A 15743-nucleotide genomic window follows, 5' to 3' on the forward strand; every position below is an offset into this window, starting at 1 on the left:
GTTTTTTATAGGGGAGCACAATTTATTTGGCTGTTGTGATATATTTATGTGTGAGTGATTCTCTGACCACACTACCCGCTTAGTAACCAGCTGGAGAGCACCAGCAGAATAGATGGCACATGGCTGACCTGCAATAGAAAGAGAAGATTCCGGTGGTGGTTCGTCTACCTGGGGGCACTCCGACGATCAAGTCAGTATATCTCTCAAAGATAAATCAAGTGCTAAACTCACAAGCTTGAGTATCAAAAGCATACCTTAGACCCATGGGGGTGCCTCTCTTTTATAGCCAACATAAACCTAGTCCCAATAGAAGCCTAACTTCTATGGACTCAGGATTATTGCTAATCTTGGACTTCCAGTAAGATTAGGATAAACTCTCTAAGAGTCTTATCTTAATACAAACTGAAGTCTTCTCTTAATCTAGGACTCTTGCCCCTCATCCGCTTATCTCGGATTTTGATATCTTTGGAGGTAACCTCGGCCTATACAAGATGACCTTGGTATAACAACCAAGACACGTGGCACCTCGGCTGACACGTCGGTGTCACCTTGGCCACGTGTTGGTACTTAGAAAATATATCCCCACAACTGCCTCCTAAGTTCTATTACCTCGGTATTCTGAGGTGATGGAACCTACACTGTTCGTTCATTTGTGCCCCTCTATCTGAGATCAAACTTGCCGACCTCAAAGTTCCCTGGACTTTACTGTCCACTTCTGTCAAGTATCAAGCTTCATGCTTTCCAAGCTGCTCGAGATCACACCTCCTAGCCGAGGTTCTTGTTCTATTAATTCGTAAACTCCAAGAGCTTTGCAACTGCTCCACTCACATTCTTTGGTGGGTTCCCGACTTCCAGTTATCTATTTGACTCCGGCGATCTTTATATCGGCATTCATTTCTCTTGGTAGGTTCATAAACTCTTTTATTAAGCTCGATCTTTCGTAACTCTTCTGAATCCGTTTACTTGCCCTCTGTTGTCTTCTATTTTCATCTGTTTTCAAGTTTTGAATTGTTTGAACGCCTGGCACTGTTCTTGCGATATCCGCTTTCTGTTGCTAGCATCGTGTCTGGGTCATTACTTTCTTGTTCTTCACATACTTACTTAGTGCCTGTGCACGTGGCTTTATTCTTGAACTTTGTCATCTTCTTGACTCTGATTTTTCTTTTTTTTCATTCAATCCTCTGGCTTTTCCTCTTTCTAGCTCTTTTGCTTAAATTTGTCATTGTTCCAAGCTTTCAAGCTCTATAGCTGTTTTCGTTCCTCTCCTCCGCTGAAGTTTATGTCATTCTGTTATTTTCGCATCCGTCGTCAGACTTTGGCAATTCTCATTCCGACTTCCCTCTTTCTGGTAAGCCACTGTTCCTCCTGATTTTATTTCTTATTGCTTTCCAAGAAGCTCTGCTTCATTGTTAATCACCATTGCTGTTTTACCCGTTGTTTCCAAATCATCTTCTTGAATACACACTGTTCACACATTTGTTGATTTCTACCACTATTCTTGGCTTGACACACCTATGCAATCTTTTTGTCTTGATTTCCTGATAGCTTCATCACCATTCTTGATTACGAATTACATTCTTGTTTCTATTTTCTGTGTCTTTTTCCAGATTCTTGCTTTCAATTCTTGCCTTCAAACTCCGAGGTGCCAATTGCCGAGAAGAGCTTTGATCAAACTCTTCGGGAGATCGATGCTGAGCTCGAGGCCGAGAAGGCTGCTGAGAACTCTTCCCAACTGTCTTCTATATTCTGCCATTGATGCCGAGTAGTTTTGTTTCCTTCTTTTGCTCCTTGTACCTTGTACCTTGTATCTTGTACTTTGTCCTTCTTTGTATGCTTTAATCCGGCCGACGTGCCATTTTTGTAGTCTGAATAATTTATTTTTCAATATTTAGGCCGAAGTGCCTTCTTTCTTCTTTAAATGTATTTCTCTAATTTGTTCTTTGAATGAATGTCTTTTTTTTTTCTACTCTTGTATGATTCTACACTTAGAATAATTTGTATGTCTTCAAAGTACACCTTGACTGTGCAATCTCTTCGGGTAAAAAAACCTCTGTCACAACTTCTAATCTTGTTTATCTTGGCCTTGTCCTAATCACTTGAAAATATTGTAACAAATATTTTCACAAGTGTTGCTTAGGACTTGTCACTTTCTCAATGTCTTCTATCAAGACTTCAGTTTTCCATATTTCAAGTTTTAACAGCCTGGTAGTTTCGGCAAGTACGCAGACATTGCTTGAGCTTGACTTTAACTTGTAAATTTTTCTCAAAAATTTCAACAAGTGTTTTAACCATCATCCTTTATCATAACCTCGGCTTAACTTCAGCTTATAATTTTTTCTCAAAATTTCAACAAGTGTTAAACCATCTTCCTTTCGATATGACCTCGGTTTAACTATAACTTGTAAATTCACACAGAATTTCAACAAGTGCTAAATATCACATCGGTTTAACTTCAACTTGTAAATTCACACAGAATTTGAACAAGTGTTAAATATGACCTCGGTTTAACTTCAACTTGTAAATTCACGCAGAATTTCAACAAGTGTTAAACATCATCTTGGTTTCAACTTGTAAATTCATACAGAATTTCAACAAGCGTTAAATATCATCTCGGTTTAACTTCAACTTGTAAATTCACACAGAATTTCAGCAAGTGTTAAATATCATCTCGGTTTAACTTCAACTTGTAAATTCACACAGAATTTCAACAAGTGTTAAACATCATTTCGGTTTAACTTCAACTTGTAAATTGTCCACAAATTTCAACAAGTGTTAAACATCATTTCAGTTTAACTTCCACTTGTAAATTCACACAGAATTTCAACAAGTGTTAAATATCATCTCGGTTTAACTTCAACTTATAAATTCACACAGAATTTCAACAAGTGTTAAACATCATGTCGGTTTAACTTCAACTTGTAAATTGTCCACAAATTTCAACAAGTGTTAAACAATGATTTCGGTTTAACTTAACTTGTATATTGTCCACAAATTTCAACAAGTGTTAAACAATGATTTCGGTTTAACTTCAACTTGTAAATTGTCCACAAATTTCAACAAGTATTAAACATATTTTTCTTTCTTCTTCTCTCTGGCCCCTGCATGGCTTTCACATGCTCTTTTGTGGACCTTATAAAAGGTCTTCAACCTGGCTAACTGCAGTCTGACCTTGTATGTTTTCTTTTTATCTTCTGGGATCTGAGATCTGCTCACTAAGCTCTTCTCTTCTCGGGCTTAAGTGCCGAGGTCTTGTCTGTTGGAATCTTGGATCTGCTCTCTCAGGTTGAGCTCTTCTCTTTTCGGACCTACTCATCTAGACCGAGATCATGCCTTCTGGGATCCGGGATCCAGGATCTGGAATCCAGGATCTGTTCACTTAGGCTGAGCTCTTGTCTTCTCGGACCTACTTATTTAGGCCGAGATCTTGTCTTCTGGGATCCGGGATCCAGGATCTGGAATCCGGGATTTGCTCACTTGGGCTGAGCTCTTCTATACTTGAATGTCATCTCCTTGGGAGCACTCATGCCCCCTGTCTTTGCATCCCTTCTGAAAGGGTCTTCACTCCGTTTATGTCGATACATTCTCCATCTTTGCTAAACTCGTCGTTTCCGATACGTTGATCTTGTACAGTGATGGGCATCTATTCTCCTTTCTTTCCCACAGACGGCGCCAAATTGTGTGAGTGATTCTCTGACCACACTGCCCACTTAATAACCAACTGGAGAGCACTGGCAGAATAGATAGCACCTGGCTGACCTGTAACAGAAAGAGAAAATTCCGGCGGTGGTTCGTCCACCCGGAGGCACTCCGACGATCAAGTCAGTATATCTCTCAAAGATAAATCAAGTGCTAAACTCACAAGCTTGAGTATCAAAAGCATACCTTAGACCCATGGGGGTGCCTCTCTTTTATAGCTAACATAAACCTAGTCCCAATAGAAGCCTAACTTCTATGGACTCAGGATTACTGCTAATGTTGAACTCCTAGTAAGATTAGGATAAACTCTCTAAGAGTCTTATCTTAATACAAACTGAAATCTTCTATCAATCTAAGACTCTTGCCCCTCATCCGCTTATCTCGGATTCCGATATCTTCGGAGGTAACCTTGGCCTATATGAGATGACCTCGGCATAACAACCAGGACACGTGGCACCTCGGCTGACACGTCGGCGTCACCTTGGCCACGTGTTGGTACTCAGAAAATATATCCCCACAATTTATATTTACTGACCCTCGCTGATGCAAGCAATGATGCACATGCAGATGCTGACATAAGCGCTGATGCAGGTGCTGATGTAAGTGCTGACGCACGCGCTTGGCTGCTGACCACTTCGTGCTTGGTTTATTTGTTATTCTTTTTTTTTTTTTTTTTTTTCTTTTTTTTTTCTTTTTTTTTAACATAGAAAATGAGGAAACAAAGCAAACCACCAAGCTAAACCGCATTACACAGAATACGTAACGCAGCAGGAGGGTGTGAGACCCAATCAAAAGGAAGATTGCCATGCAGGAATGCCTGGGCCACCCAGTGAGTTGTTCCATTTGCTGCTCTCGGACACCACTGGAAAGACAATGGACTTCGAGCAGCCATTCCCTTGATATCATGGATAATGGCTCCACACTCCCAAGGGGGAACATCCTCAGAAACACACAAGTGGATGACAAATTTATTGTCGCTTTCCACAACCACCATTGCTGGACTGAACTCTTGAGCCAACTGACAAGCGAGTCGGCAAGCTAGAGCTTTGCCTTGAAAAGAAGAAGAAATTCTACACTTCTTGGTGAGTCCATCCAGCAGCTGACCCTTAGAGTTCCGAAGAACCGCGGCCACTGCAGCTAGATTAGAGCCCCTCTTAACAGCCACAACGCAATTGATTTTTAAATTCCCCATAGACGGAGGCACCCAGTTTGCTACAGATAAAGGGGCAGCAGCCTGAATCTGAAGACGCGAGACAGCTCCCAAACCCATAGCTGACTCAAATTCTGCCATAGCCATCCGAACTCGAGATAAAACTGAAAGAGGATCTATCTGTTGGTGATTAAAAATAAAATCATTCCTGCCCTTCCAAATAAACCAACCAGTCCAAGCAACGTGCTGAAAGAAAAACTCCCATTCAGCAGCATTTTGTAACTGCTCCATCATAGCACACGACCATTCAAGGACCGAGTGGATAGAACTCCAGTTAACTCTGAAATTTAGATTACTCCCAAACCATACTGCGCGAACCCAGTGACACCCAAACAGTAAATGCTCCACCGATTCGGGAGTAGATTGGCAAATTGGACAGAGATTAGAAAAAGCACACCTTCTCCGGACCAAGTTCTCTCTAGATGCTAGAGCATTCTGGCACGCTCGCCACCAAAAGTGGCGGATTTTTGGCGGAACTTTGAGAGCCCAAATGTGTTTCCAAAAATTACTAGGAGTTTGGAAGGAAGAAGACGGAGATTGTGTTATATGGTTATGTACAAGGGACCTAGCAGCGTGATACCCCGAGGAGACCGAATATGATCCTTTAGATTCAAAATGCCAAACTTGAGAATCTACCAACGGTGCCAAAGCAATGGGAATGGAGGAAATAGCTTGAAGTTCAGAGGCTGACACAAGGGAACTAAGGGCATCCAATTTCCAGCTCTTTGAAGTATTATCAATAGCATCCACCACTCTATTAATCTCACAGTTCACAGGCGGCATGGAAGTGACTTGAAAATTAGGTAGGGAGGGGACCCATTTGTCCTCCCAAAAACGGATAGAAGACCCATCATTAACTTGCCACTGGACCCCCTTTTTTAAAATTTCTCGTCCTTGCAAAATGCTTGCCCATGCCCAAGAAGCCCGGCGACCTTTATTTGCAAACATAAAGCTAGAATGAGGGAAGTAAATGCCTTTCAAAATACGGGCACTTAGAGAGTGCGAATACTTTAATAATCTCCATCCCTGTCTTGCAAGCAAAGCCAAATTGAAGCTGTGGAAATCACGAAAACCCAGTCCTCCTTGGAGCTTGGACATCACCAATTGATCCCATCCAACCCAGTGGATCCCTTTCCCATCCAACTCCCCTCCCCACCAAAAACTGCGAATGTAGGAATTCAATTTAGCACAAAACTTTTTTGGAAAAGCAAAACAGGCCATTGCATACGAGGGGATTGCTTGAACTACCGCCTTTATCAGGGTTTCCCTAGCAGCTTGTGAAAGCAACTTCATCTTCCAACCCTGAAGTTTTGACACCACTTTTTCTATAAGAAACTCATAAGCCTCTGCTTTCGATCTTCCCCAAAAAGAGGGCAGCCCCAAATATTTTGCAGATGGGTGTGAAGCCTTAAGATCAGACATGGCACAAATGGAGTTGCATAAAATTTGAGGCACATTAGAGGAAAATTGGACACTGGACTTGTCAAAATTGACCATTTGACCAGAAGCAGCACAATAGGTTGACAGGATATCCAAAACTTTTTGACATTCTGAGACCTCTGCCTTTAGGAAAAGGAGCACATCATCAACGAATAACAGATGAGAGAGAGCTGGGCAGTGCCGTGTAATCTTAAAACCAGTGATACGCCGGTCCGTGAGATTTTGTGAGAGAAGATTAGAGAGTACATCCGCGACCATACTACTTTAAATTGTTCTTCGAGACTCATTTGGACATTGTCTTGAGCGTGGTTGTTACCATTGAAACCAGAATTTCATTTCCTATCTATTGGAAAATTTGGAAAATTTTCTGATTTTTTAAATTTCCTTTTTTACGAAAGTAGTAACTTAATATTTTAATTTAAAATTTACGTGGGAGTGCATGTTTTGATTTATGGAGTTGGAATTTTTACTGTATACTATTGTGATGATTGCCTATGTACTGGCATAGGTGGTGTATTATTTTGATTTTTTTTTTAGAATTATTTGTGAATGCATAATTTAGAATTTTTTTTTTTTTTTTTTTTATCGGCAAAATAAAATCTTTATTGATAATTTAGAAGAGAAGTCGCTTATTATCATAACAGAAAATTACTTCCATGCATTTCACTTGAAGAATGAACTAGAGACAGAGGCTTGGTCTACTCATAAAGCACAAGGCAAGAAAAAAGAGTAATACAATTACTGCAAATTCCCATAGAAACTTCATATAATAGTGTACTCAACTTTGCTTACAAGAAGCCACTCTCAAGAGAAGCCAAGTATATAACTGTGTAATTTTTATTTTAACACCACGAAGAGCAAATATTGTGATTTCTCAAACAAACTGAGAGAGGTATTCCTCCACGGTGGTGTATTTGACATCCGGGTAAAGCTCAGAAGCCTCAACCCCAAACGAGGGCTCGATCTCAAAGTTGGTCTGGTATCCCTTCACAAAAACCGAGTGGTTGATTGATAATACTATATTGATTGGAAATGGGGCCTCTACAACAATGGAATTAACAAATGTCAACCACTTAGCCAACATACTAAAACATAAAAATGAAATAAAATAAAATTGCTTATATCAGATTTCGATTAGGGGTATGAATAATTCAGTGCAAGTTTGGTTACTGACCTTGGATTTCCTTCAGAACTTGCTCCTCCGGAATATAAATTCGTTCAAGGGTCTTGCCAATCTTCTTCTCCCAAAGTGAAACCAGCTCGTTGAATGAGTAGATGTTTTTGGGAGGCCTAATGTAAACGATCTTGTTCAATGTACTTGGGTCATCCACAGTTTTGATGGTGTAGGTGCCAATATCATGTTCCTCATTGAATATTGCTACAGACAAACAATTACAGAAGAAAAAAATAAAATACAGACAAACAATTAAGACCTGCAAACCACTTTGCTCATAAAATATTGATACAAACCACAAAAATAAAAATATAACTTATGTACAATGTTCCTCCTCAAGTATTGATTATTATGAAAGACGCAACCATGATTCCCATGAGGTATTGATTATTACGTAACATAACCATCACTCCCATATTGTATTCATACGAAAGCAAGAATAAAAAAAATAATGCACATGTGCCATCTGGACAACCAAACTCAGACAATTCCAATTTTCATCCTAGGAAGAAAATGCAGAAATGCAGTTGTATTCAGCCACTGATGAACTAATGACTAATAGCACCAATTTCAGTTATTGTATTTGGCCAGGTCTACGTCCTAGTTGAGCTACTGATGTAAAATCCTCCTGTGAAAGAGCTTTACGCCCAGTGAAAATTCGTGCTCAGACTGAACGTTCCCACAACGCTCTTAGTGGCCCAACACTACTTGCTTTCATTGTTTTTTGAAGCGGATTTATCACATAATTGAATTCTACTGGTGATGCTACATGCACTAACTAGTGTACTAACTAATATACCAACACTAGTTATGACATTATTATTGACCCCACTTATTATACTAGTTACAAATACCAAAAACCTCTTAAATTATGCAACATCATCAATTGGTCCACTAATTAGTACATTAATTGGTACATATAATATTATTCGAATTCTACCCATGCTGTAAGAAAAGCCTAAAATGCTTACTTTAACTACAATCGAAAAAAAAAACGGTTTTCCATTCATGCCATGTTTACCTTGAAATCCATTAACATAGAAGATTAATTCCAAAAAAAAAGTTCATGACTTAATTAGAGAGACCGCTAAGAGTTAAGTTGGAAGAGAGACTGTTGAATACCTTTGGGGTTTCCATCACCAGGGATAATTGCCTTATCTCTGGGTGGAGGTGGAGCAAAGACTCCAGGCTGCGCTAACGTAGGAAGAAAATAGCCAGCGAAGTAGTTTGATGACACATAGGTGTAGGGAATTCCCTCGGCCTCAATAGTTCTGCGGATTTGAACCTTCACTGCAAATGTAGATTTTGCTGGTTCAACTGCATGAAGACGGTCTACATCGCTTCCAAACTCCGAGGGCAAGAATCTCTGTATCGTTCAATATAAAATTATAACAAACTCCACAATATTAACTCAGTTGGAAATTATTAACATGTGAAAAGATCGAAAGTTCTATGTTAGAATGGTTTAAGAAGATAAAATGAACATAATCAGCCACCATTTGCAACATTTTTTTTTTCCCCCTGTATTTTTGTCTATCGTAAAGTTTTAGAAATTTGATGTCAATATTTTTATTTATTTATTTACCTTTCAGGTGTTCTAGAGTAGAAGCCCATTAAATCCACCAAAACAAAAAACGGTAGAAGCCCCTAAATTTTTTTAAAAATTGAACTAAAACTGGAAAAAAAGATATAATAAAGATTACATTAAAGAAAAAAAAATCAATTTTCTTGAGGCTTTTTAGTGGACTTTTTTCAAAATTGTGTGGGCACACACTACATATGTGTGAAGCAGTTAGGTTAATCATGATAGTTCCTACAGGTTTGAAATGGTTAGATCTGGAAAGGTATTTTGGGTATAGAAAAATTCGTAACAAAGTTTCAAAAGGCTACGTGCTTTATATAATAATATATATTTTATTTTATTTTATTCTTAAATTTTATAGAGGATATAGGAGCACCTAAAAAAAACCTTTTTTTTTTTTTAAATGTAGAAAAAATCACTACACACAAAACTAGTTGTGAACTGAAAAAAAAAAAAAAAAAAAAAAAAAAAAAAAAACTCTAGCTGTCATCACGGCATCTGTGGGCTAGGCCTCGGAATAACTGGTTGTCAACTTGATTTGACTCAATCCATAAAAAGGAATCCACCGCTGAAGCACCAGCAGACGGGCCGAGTTCAACCATACCCCATGGACGAGCCCAAATTTCGATCAGAGTACAAGGCGAGATCTCCGAAGAGAACCAGATTTTTATCCACGTTCAACCATACCCAAGTTCAACTATACCCCATGGACGAGCCCAAATTTCGATCGGAGTACAAGGCGAGATCTCCGAAGAGAGCCAGATTTTTATCCGAGTTCAACCATACCCCATGAACGAGCCCAAATTTCGATCGGAATACAAGGCGAGATCTCCGAAGAGAGCCAGCTGCAAAGCAACCATTTTTCGCCTCCCAAGATTCGATCCTGGGCCACGCCTATGGAGAAGGATGCCTTCTCCACTAGGCCACCCACCCCCGTGGTAAACACAGAAACTAGTTGTTGTCATATAATTGTCTCAATTAACAAATACTAACAGAGGATTCATTTTCAAAGCATGGTACTCCTAGATTCCAAATAATACCGTAACTTGATATTCATTTTCTGGACTATATGCCCCAATAATTGTTGTAAAAAATAATATAAATCATAACCCAAAACAACAAATTTATTTATTTAATTTTTTTTTTTATAATCATGTGGAGAGTACAAATGAGGCAACAAAGAAGGCAAATCTTAACCTTGATGTTTCCAGCTTCTTTAATGGCAGCGATGATCTTGGTCTGATCTGCTAACTGCATAGATCCAACCGTTGAAATCACCACATCCACCTGCTTAATCGCCTTCACCAAACTCTCGTGATTGTGCAGATCACCCTGTTTCCAATAAACAAACAATCATTCTCAAATCCACTATATCTACAATTATATACATATAGATACACATAGTTATGATGAATATACATACATGGACCAAAGTGACGCCGGAGTTCTTGAAACCCTCGATGAGTTTTCCCTTAACAGGATCGGAAACAGTGCTCTCTCTCACCAAAGCGAAGGTTGGGTGGCCAGACTTGGCGCTCGCTTCGACTACGAATTTTCCGATGTATCCTGTTCCGCCGATGATCAGAATTTTGCTTTTCTCAGCCATTGCGAATTTTCCCGGAAATGTAGGAAGAAAAGAATCCGTGCGTACTTTCTGGTGGTGCCAAGTGTTTTTTGCTTTGCACACACCATTTTTCCACCCCTCACATATTTAATGATATTTTTTTTATTATATTTTTATCTTAAAATAAGATTATCAAAATATTTATTTCTTTTTCAATCAAAATCTTAATCCTAACCCTAATACTCAACAGAGTGCCTCCCCCTCCGGTCATCTCCTTCCTCAATCCATCGCTTTCCTTCCTCTCTCCGTCGCCTCCCTCTAGCCTTCCTCTTCTCGAATTGAAGCCCCACCCCACTCCATCTCATCACATCCCATCCCATCCCATCCCATCGTTTGTCGCTCACTCACCCTCCCTACTACCCCCGTAACCCCTCACTTCGAGACACAACACCACCACCGCCGCCGCAGCTTCCACCCCTTCGCGACCCTCAATTCTGCGCGCGAGTGCGTGCACACACACACAGGGGAGAACCTAGATCCGAAGCCCCCTTTTCGCGACTGAGAGGGGAGAGAGAGAGAGAGATCGAGGGGATGGGGTGGGCGTCGTGGTAGTGTCGCCGGTGGGTGGAGGAAGGGTTGGGAATGACGACTAGAAGGAAGGTGGTAACGATAGTGGTTGCCGGCGAGGTGGTCGCCGGTCTGGAAGGTGTATGGATTGAGAGGGTTGGAAAATTGTGTTTATGGGGATATAATTGGAATAAAAATGTGTGTAATAAGTAAATATTATTTCTTATTTTTTTAGGCATGTGAATTAAGAAGGATGTGCAAATAGAGGATTGAGTACGTGCAAATAGAGGCTCCCGCAATTTATCGACTAGATTAGATGTTGAATTTACCAAATTAGCCTTGCTTGTTGGTACTATTTGCTTGTAAGACCTTGATTTGGTAGTCTTGTTTGGTGGGACTTCATTGGTCCCAATATGGAATCGCCAAAAGTATCTCAACACATGCTAGTTTGGAAAGTGGGTTGGACTTTTTGAATTTCAGAATTAAAAGGTTTGTTTGGATTGATTTTTTTGATTTTTGTAAAAGAGAAAGTGAAATGATTATGGTATGAATGTGACATTTTATCTTACTAATTTTTTAACTTATTTTATTTATTTATTTATTGACTAATTTAGTCCAAAAAAACTAAAAAAAACACACTTGTCAAACAATGCCTTACGTTTAAAGAGCCTTTAAGTGGTCAAACAATCAAATTTATCAAACACTATTGAGTAATGTTAAGATCAAAATATGAATAAGGGTATTGGATATAGTGGTCATGTAATACTATTTGTAATTTGAGATTTCAAGTTTAACTCTTATGGAAACGAGTTTAATATATTTTATGGTGATGGTTTATTTGTAAATATTTCTTATATTTATAATTATTCTTCTACTTATTGACAAAAAAAAAAAAAAAAAAAACTATTTTATGATGTAAATATATATAAAGAAAAATTATCTAATATTTAGATCATGACTTTAAATAGAAATTTAAAGAAAAAAATTAAAAAATAGTTTATATTTTATTCACATTTTTTTCATCTTTTTCATTTAACTTCTTAAATTCTTATTCAAATTCATAATTTGAATATAACCTTAATGAAGAACTAGAATTAAACCTAATACATTAGGTTTGAACAATGTCAAGATCACAAAATGGTAACAAAAAATTTATGGATGATTGCGATTAAACCTAACTATGGTGGTATGAATAAATAAATTTTAACATTTGAATAAATAAATTTTAACATTTGAATATATTTTACGTGATTCTTGTGATTTATTCTATATTTTATTTTGTGTTTTTGACATGCGTAAATATTATCAACAATGCTAGGAATACTTATATATTTACTAACATACTTTTTTTAGGTACAAAGAGCTTTATTGACATGCATCAATTGTACAGTAGTTCAAGGTGCTATTAGAGCTCCATGTCCCCTTCTAAAAAGGGCTATGCTACAGACCCCCAGCTGGGGGCACCCCCAGTGACCCCCAGTGGCAGGTGGCACATTGTCATTGGGTGGACTTCAAAAAAAAAAAAAAAAAAAAATTTCAGCCTATCAAGGGCGACCCCCAGTGACCCCCACTGGGGGTGTTAGGCATTTTTCTTCTAAAAATTCACCACATAATCGGTAATGTTTACGTATTTATGAAAAAAACTCAAAATTTAAAATAAATAAATTAAATTTATCCTAAACATGCCCTACAAAATTTAAATTTAATTCAAATTTTGAAAAAAAAATTAGCATGTAACATTTTTGCCAAAAAAAATTCTAAAAATCACGCTTTGTTGTTGTTCAAATTAAAATGAGACCGTGATAGAAAGAGTAATTAATCTTAACATTTGCAAAGTAGAAAGGAAAAAAAAAATTAAGAAGAGAAGAAATAATTAATTTTTTTTTGTATTTTATTTCTTATCATGGTAGGTGGATTTGAATTGAAGTCCTAACACACTCGTTGAACTTGTTAATGCTATCTGTACGGGGAAGAAATAATTCTCCTCGTATAATCCTGTTGACTAAATCCACGCTTCTCCGTACGACGTCGCTTTGTCACCTGAAAACACAAACGTGAGCTAGCCGGCAGGTGTGTGCCGGAAACCTCTCCGATGCCTAAGTCAGAAAACTTGACAAATAGACAAAGCTCAATGTATTTAGGAAGCGAAAATGGTATATCGTGTTATGTTACCTCCTCCAAGGTGATGCTTGTGAGCTTTTATAGGTTTCGAGTGGCACAATCCTAGTAGGATTTTTATTTCTCCATGCAGAGTCCTCCTAGGATTCATACTCCTAAAGGATAATGTTTTTCCTTTTACACCCCCCCCCTGCTTAAACCAAGTGGGATGGTTTTTACTACGGCCGAACTACCATTTAACCGAAGTAAACTGGCTAAGCTGAGCCACAAGGTAGGCCGAACTATCCTTAGTTCGGCCCTTCTTTTCACTCCTTATCTCGGTTCTCCCATGCATGAACCATGATATGTTGGGACCGAGCTACCGAGTAGCAAGGTCTTGACCGATCTATCCAGAATACGTCATGACCGGACTAACTCGGAGACCAGACTAACTCAAGTTGTCGAAACCGAAGTAGCTTTACAATTCCTGAGCCGAAGTAACTTCACCTCTTTTGACCGAAGTAACTTTATTTCTCATGGGCCGGAGTAACTTCTCGGCCCATTTTACCTGGTCCTTCGTACTTTGGGGCCATAAAGTCCATTTCATAGCTCGGCCCAATTTTCATCAAAAATTACCCTCTCAATTGCCCCTTAATTCCATCTGCACGGCATGATTGGGATTACCTAGTGACCAGCCGAGCTAACGTCTATAAGCTTTTCCAGCCGAACTAAAAAATCACTTAGCCTCTCCAACTGAGCTTATTTTACTCCAGCTCTACGCGTTCGGTCAAAACGTCTCTTCAATCACTGACTGTAACGCTTCACTTTCCAATGACACGTGGCAGGCTCTGATAGGCTGTGAGCAGCTGTCACGCCGCCCTCGTACCATGAAAATTTTGAACAGTTCCCGCTTTTTTTCCTCTTTCCCTTTTCACAAAACAACTCCTCCAGCCTTGAATCATTCACCTACATTCATCTACCCTATCTTCCCTTTCTGTGCCTCCATTTCTTTGCTTCCAAGTTCGTGCTTTTTATTGCTGCCACTGCTCCAACTCCAGTTCCCTCTTCTCCAATCTGGTAAGTAAGCCCATCCTCTTCCTCTGTTTTTGCTTTCGTATTTGCCTTATGCATCCTGTTTACCTGTATTTTTGCAAAATATGTTCTTCCATTTTTGCTTCGCTTCTGTTCTTTCATGAAAAGAACTTTAACAGTAGAACGCATGTGTATGGATTAATCTGTAGAAAACTAGTCTTAGATCCAAAATCAAGTAGCAACCGAACTAGGATACTGTGTGTCCTATATAGGTAGATCACTTTAGATAATAACCGAACTAGAACTCCAGAAATTAGTAGTTTCAGTAGGTTATCAACTCCTGAATAACTCTAGCCGAGATAAGCCCACCGAACGAAGTTTGACTTTACTAAATAAGGAACCTCGGTCTTCAACCGAGCTAAGCCTTTGGGGCTAAGCCAGCTTTCCTAGTTTCTAAACTAAACTCTGAAAGCTGCCCCTAGAGGCTCAACCGAAATAACAAAACTCCTAGTTCAACCGATTTAGGCCTTTGGGGCTAAGCCAGCTTTCTTAGTTTTTTAGACCGAACTCAGAAAACTGCCCCTAGACAATGAACCGGTCTAACAAAATTGTTTCCAAAGCCAATATGCCGAGATGCCTTCCAAGATTTGATCAATAAGAACTTTGCTCAAACCGAGCTTCCAATCATTTTTGCTGAACCGAGATAGAACCTATCTACAAAGCCGAAGTAGGGCTCTTTTACCATGTTTTTAATTTGTAGCAGGGTCCAATGACCTGTGCTTAACCCCTTTGTTTTCTACTCTGCAGACTTAGGTTGCCCAGGCACTCCTGCGTGCACTCAACCGAGCTACTGAGCACAATATTTGCACCGAAATAACTTATTCTCAAATTATACGATAGATAGGGAAGTATAGATATTTGGTAAATACTCCGGGCGGCCTAGCCGAATTCAGGAAAGATTACCAAATACCTGACGACGTCCATCTGGTCCTAGCCGAAAAAGACGTCATTCCCTGGGACAATGAAGGCTTCGTCCCCTTCACCCTTTTATCCATCATAGAAACCGGACTACGATTTCCGGTTCAACCGTTGATCTGTGAATTTCTTAGGCAGACCAGATTATGCCCTACCCAACTATCCACCAACTCCTACCGCATCATCATGGGAATAGCCGAACTAAACCGCCAAGCCGGACTAAATCTTGGCCTGGCCGAAATTTTCCATCAATACTCCATCGGCTCAAAAGAAGATGGGTGGGTCTATTACCTTAGGATACGCCGTCGCCGAGAGAAGATAATTAAATATACACCGGACAAAGACGTAAATGACGACGACTTTTTCTGGGTCTCTGGGAACTTTGAGGATTTTCAAGCCCAAATTC

The 15743-nt window shown here is 39.2% G+C and overlaps 1 protein-coding gene across 1 annotated transcript; it reads right to left on the reverse strand.

Annotated features, from left to right (window-relative positions):
* Positions 1–7076: 7076 nt before the first annotated feature.
* On the reverse strand, positions 7077–10799 carry LOC114313956 (isoflavone reductase-like protein). Its single transcript, XM_082873681.1, has 5 exons — positions 10526–10799; positions 10300–10434; positions 8643–8886; positions 7521–7724; positions 7077–7387 (listed from the first exon to the last, which is right to left on the reverse strand). The coding sequence occupies exons 1-5, from the start codon at positions 10706–10708 to the stop codon at positions 7221–7223; spliced, it is 933 nt and encodes a 310-aa protein (XP_082729807.1). The 5' UTR covers positions 10709–10799; the 3' UTR covers positions 7077–7220.
* Between the last annotated feature and the right edge of the window lie 4944 nt (positions 10800–15743).

The sequence above is a fragment of the Camellia sinensis genome, chromosome 6 (assembly GCF_055761805.1).
Source record: "Camellia sinensis isolate YWXY chromosome 6, ASM5576180v1, whole genome shotgun sequence".
In the NCBI taxonomy this organism is placed as follows: domain Eukaryota; kingdom Viridiplantae; phylum Streptophyta; class Magnoliopsida; order Ericales; family Theaceae; genus Camellia; species Camellia sinensis.